This window comes from Hordeum vulgare, chromosome 6H (assembly GCF_904849725.1).
Source record: "Hordeum vulgare subsp. vulgare chromosome 6H, MorexV3_pseudomolecules_assembly, whole genome shotgun sequence".
Classification (NCBI taxonomy): domain Eukaryota; kingdom Viridiplantae; phylum Streptophyta; class Magnoliopsida; order Poales; family Poaceae; genus Hordeum; species Hordeum vulgare.
The window spans coordinates 135,990,786-135,996,369 of NC_058523.1; the positions used below are offsets into that span (position 1 = coordinate 135,990,786).

The 5,584-nt window shown below is 43.4% G+C and overlaps 1 protein-coding gene across 2 annotated transcripts; it reads left to right on the forward strand.

Annotated features, from left to right (window-relative positions):
• Positions 1–1,048: 1,048 nt before the first annotated feature.
• LOC123402416 (MADS-box transcription factor 29-like) lies at positions 1,049–4,345 on the forward strand. Of its 2 annotated transcripts, XM_045096342.1 has the most exons (8): positions 1,049–1,152; positions 1,505–1,784; positions 2,764–2,833; positions 2,966–3,127; positions 3,291–3,332; positions 3,424–3,465; positions 3,578–3,831; positions 3,963–4,345. In XM_045096342.1, coding segments are annotated over exons 2-8 (759 nt in total). In that variant the 5' UTR covers positions 1,049–1,152; positions 1,505–1,596; the 3' UTR covers positions 3,964–4,345. The 2 variants fall into 2 exon arrangements, with proteins under 2 accessions (XP_044952277.1, XP_044952276.1); XM_045096341.1 differs by lacking the exon at positions 3,963–4,345 and having other exon boundaries at positions 3,578–3,835.
• Positions 4,346–5,584: the final 1,239 nt, after the last annotated feature.

Here is a 5,584-nt window from a genome sequence, read left to right on the forward strand (position 1 = left end):
TAGATAGACAATATTGTGGATAGCAAAAATATATGAATGAATATAGTAATTAAGAAAATTAGTAACTTAGCACCCGTAGCCTTGCTGGGCTCAACCAGCCTGATACGTAAAAATTACCAATCTTGATACCAATTCACCACCACTGTCCCAAATGTGGTATTAAAGTGTAATTTTTTTGATTTGTTTTGGTCAGTCGATTTGGTTTAAGCCGTTGGATGAAAAATGGAAGGCCAGATGTCTTTTTCCCACCTCCAGCCCATATCTCGTGTGCATCTTCTTCAAGTCACCCGACGTATCACCGGACCAACCTCCTGCTGCCTCCGCTCGTGTCCGGCGGCGCTCCCGCACCTGCCTTGCAGCCCCTTCATCCCCCAACCGCCACTCACGACCATCCCTCTAATCCCGACGAGGAGCAGAATCTTTCGTCGAACCTCTTCCCCCCCCCCCCCCCACCCCGATAGATCGTCGGCGAGCCTGCCACCCTAAGATAGATCGTTGGCGAGCCTGTCACCCTAAGATAGATCGCCGACGGCTGCTCCTTCTTTTCCTTGGGCGAACTTGCTTCTTGTACAAAAAATCGACTGGCCCAAATTGGAAATTTAGACGACTTACATAGAGCTATTGTGAGCAAATATACGTTAGTCTAACTTTATGCATGATAGTCAATTAATCATCTAGGTGTCCACAAGAAAAGGAAGCAAATCAGAAGCAATTATGAAGGGGAGAGAAGGGTTTGCGGGTCATTCTATCCTATATAGAGCTCTCTTCTATATATGGAGGGCAAGAAAGAAAATAAAAGTTGATTGACCGCAAACAAGAGCCAGAGAAGCAACCACTTTGCATGCTGGTAGCAACAAGACAGCCACGCAAGAAAGAAACACCGCCGAAAAGAAGCAGGATTTAAAGCCAGCCATCGTTATTTACAGCCAGTCAAGAGGGCCAGTTAACAAGTGTCACTGCCAGGCATTTACCATTATTTTGCATGCTAGCTAGGCAGTATGTGAGGAGATCGGGTGTAGAGTGTAGACCTAGCTAGCCAGCCAGCCAGCGGTACCAGCAGCAGCAGCAGTAGTACACTACCTCACTCTCCTTCTATATATGTCCCTCCTTCTGCACCCCCTGCCTTAGCCTTTGGAGCAACCACTTCACAAGGTAATGTGCATATCACCACCACCCCTCCCCTGGTGTCTAGTACTCCTCCTCCCCTCCTGTCTCTCCATCCTTATGATCGGCGCCGGAAAGAATGGCCCCTTTGTTCCTCGCAAATTTAGTGAAAAATTCTACTTTAGCTGGAGCATCCATCTCCTAGCCACTTCTTGTTTTTGGTTCCTCGCAAATTAAGAGGGCGCCAGCTAGCTCCACACGATTTTCTTTCTTCCTTCTTTCTGTTGGTCTGCTTGTGTGATTGTGCTGTTGGATCAGATCCAGTTGATTTGATTGATGCATGAGAGAGCTAGCTCGTGAAGACGATTAACCCTCGTTCTTCTTCTTGTTGATGCGGCAGGGGGGCGGAGACGTGCAGATTAATTCTTAGCAGGTCACAGCTGGGGTTTGGTTCCTGGAATCCTGGTTGGATCGATCGTTGCGGTTGGGGAGATGGGTCGCGGGAAAATCGAGATCAAGCGGATCGAGAACGCCACGAACCGGCAGGTGACCTTCTCCAAGCGCCGGGGCGGGCTGCTCAAGAAGGCCAACGAGCTGGCCGTGCTCTGCGACGCGCGCGTCGGCGTCGTCATCTTCTCCAGCACCGGCAGGATGTTCGAGTACTCCAGCCCCGCCTCCAGGTCCGTCTTTCTTAACTGATTAGCTTCTCTTCGTCGATCTGCTACCACGTACTTCTTTCTTTCCACTTGTTTGGAGAACCGGATCTACTAGCAGCTAGTTAATTAATTAGTACAAATATATGCTGCTGATTGTTCCTTCCTAAGAACTGAAACTGAACGTGTGTATGCTTTTAATTTCAAGCATGGGGTCCTCTACCTTGTACAGTATTGTCGAACATGCATGTCATCGTAAGCCTGGATTTTCTGGTCTGTGTGGATCAAGTTAATCGCGTGTTAATCTGTCAGCAGACCATAATAAACTCACTGTGTTCTTATTCAGAGATGATATTCAAGCTCACTATTCAGACAGATCGATGCTGAATTTCTGTCGATAAGAACATACATGTACACGCGTGTCAGCTACTCTCCCTCCGTTCCTAAATTTAAGTCTTTTTAGAGTTTCAACTATGGACCACATACGGAGGTATATAAACATATTTTGGAGTGTAGATTCATTCATTTTGCTCCGTATGTGATCCGTAGTGAAATCTGTAAAAAGACTTATATCTAGGAACGAAGGAAGTAGATGCTTATATATATTAATTCAGCGGACATGCATGCAGACATTTATATGATCATAAGTTACACAGTTTTGTAGTGAGTCCATGAAACATTATTGTGAACACCAAATTAAGTTTTGACTATAAGCTAGGGCTTGTTACTGTAAATCTGGTGCAGCTGGCTCTAAGCGTCCAACAGATGAATTCTTAAGTAAAATTGTTCAATCATTCACGTGATAGATTCATGTCATGCATCAAGAAAATGCACAAAACTGAACTAATTTCCCAGATAATCGTTGTCTGATGTTCGTCAAGAACTAGACCCTTGTTTCGCATGAAATTACTGACAAAGTATAACTGAACTAGGTAGATGTAGCTAGCCATCACCAGCACACGAGTTAACTGAATTATCTAATTAACATACTTGACTAATGATGTAGCTTGAGGGATCTCATTGAGCAGTACCAGAACACCACCAACAGTCAGTTCGAAGAGATTAACCACGATCAGGTAAACACAAACACACACCAAAAATCACTTACTACTACTGCTAGTTATTAATTTACCAGCATTCAGCGCATCGGCAAACTGATAGCACTGGGAAATTTATACTATTTTCTCTTCATGCATGGATGGATGCAGCAAATATTTGTGGAGATGACACGGATGAGGAACGAGATGGAGAAGCTGGAGGATGGCATACGCAGGTACACCGGCGACGACCTCTCCTCCCTCTCCCTCGTCGACGTCAACGACATCGAGCAGCAGCTCGAGTTCTCCGTCGCCAAAGTCCGTGCAAGGAAGGTAAAAAAAGGCAATGCATGCCAGGATATGAACTGGGTACTTTTACTTCCTTGCAGCAAATGAACTACTACTATATAGGAACCAGTTCCATCGTTCATTTACTGTACTTATTACCCAACTAATTCACGTCTTGTGTTACTGCTGTGTTCTTGGCTTGTTGCAGCATCAGCTCCTGAACCAGCAGCTCGACAATTTACGTCGCAAGGTATATAACGCATCTGCTATTGATCTGGTGTGTGTGTGTGAAATTAATTGATCGCTATGTGAGGGTTGCTAATTAATTGATCAATTAACAGGAGCATATCTTGGAAGATCAGAACAGTTTCCTGTGCCGCATGGTAATAGATTAGTCCTGCTTTAACCAATGGGAAATGTCTGTTGAAGCAAAGCATCTGCATGCACGTGTGGATTTATAATGATTTGTGGGTGCTGCGCGCGCTTGTTGTACAGATCAGCGAGAACCAGCATGGCGGTGATGGAAAGATGGCGGTGATGCCGCCGGTGCTGTCGATGCTGACGCCGGCCTTCCCGGCGACGCCGTACTACACGGGCGAGGAGTCGTCGAGCACCGCGCTGCAGCTGACGTCCCCGCAGCTTCAGCTCCACGCCGCCGAAGCCGCCGGGTTCCGGCTGCAGCCGACGCAGCCCAACCTGCAGGACCCGGCGTGCAGCAGCCTCCACGCCGGCCACGGCCTCCACCTCTGGTAAGTGGAAACCAAATTTAACAATCAGTCGACCAAGCACACATGCATGCACTCGCACCTGTCAATTCAGTCAAGGCCAGTCGTCGGCCAGATACACAAAAGAGTCTGATCATATGAAACATCGCTGGCAGAGATTTGATCATCTGATCATCACGGGCGCGGTGATGGACATGCTGATTCATGGATTCTAGGAAGAAGAAGATCACGGTCGATGGAAGATTGACCCTTATGATGCATGCATGAGGATGACTATTTAATTTGGGAGCTATATGTATGTATGCAAGATAAGATTCCAGTTGTGTGTCGTCGTGTGTGTTAGAGGCTGTTCTTTCATCATGTTCGTACTTAAGCTAGCTATATACTCCATAGTACTAGTTCAATTGCCTGGTCAAATGTTGGTACGTACGTAGAAATTAAGTTGTTGTGCACGCATGGGGATCGAGGACGATGCATACATGTAATAATAAGTTCAGAGTGAATTCCACTTTTTACCTCCCATTGGTAAACTGTTTAACCCATTTTAAAGTGTGAATTTCAGTTTTTATCCCTTACTTTAACATTTTTGATAATTTTCCGTCCAGCTTACACCATTTAGCAAAAGTTTTGCTAGTTTTTACCCCAGTAATTCTTTTGAGAGCGATTTGCTAACTCCTTGCCATCAGATTCCTCTTGGCGTTTTTTCCAATGCCTGAACCAGTCACTTGGTTTAGTCGCACCCAGTTTTCTTTTTCTCTTGGATGTCAGGTGTATGTGTGCACCACATCGCATGAAAGACCAACAATTATCTTGAACGGTCAAGTATGATTAATTTTGCATTGTGGGTTGTGGTCCGTAGGTTTAATGTGATGATATTCACCCAAAAATAACATTTTTTCACACAACAATACAAAGTTCCAAAAGTCTGTCTGATTTAAAAAAAAAGCTTAAAATCAAAACATCACAAGCATATCAAGAAAGCACTATAAGTATATATTTTTCGAGTAACATGACTTCCATGGAAAATGCCGAACTAGCTGAGTATAGTCTACAGCACAACACCACCGCTTCAATATCTCCTAAAAAAACTCCAGTCTCCGGTAACAAAAACTAGCTACCAAACCTGCATAGAATCGAAAATACATACACAATTATAATAATTTATAACAGCCAACTCACAAATGAATCAAGAGAGTAATTATATGAGTTGATTTTCTAAGAAATCATCCGATGGACACCACAATTATATTAAGGTACCATGAAAATGTGGTCAGCCCACGTTAAAAAAAAGCAAACTCGATACAAATTTTAAAAACTATTCTATAAGTTTGACATTTTATCATACAAACATAGAAAGGTCAACATCGTATTAAAACAAAGGATGGGCAAACCATTTCATAGTCATTAATTTCCAGGTTTGTGTCCATAATTTTTTTTTTGCATACACAAATTAATTTCTTAGTAAAATGAACTTGAGAAGCTTCCACCCAAATGGAAAAAAATCTTAGTAAACATTTTTCCTGGAATAAAATGTTGGCGGGAAAGACATCCATCCAAACAGAAAAAAAAATACTAAGAATGACTTCAAAGGTTTATTAGTCTAGAATAAACTCAAAACCTTGCAGCGGCAATATTTATTTTTTGTATAGATAAATTGACCAACTTATTCATCAAAAAGTGCAATAAGATCTAGTGGGAATGACATTTTGATGCAACTACATGAACATTTGTATAGAAATTTTGGAGCGTCATTTTCCCTCAGTAAACGTACATGTAC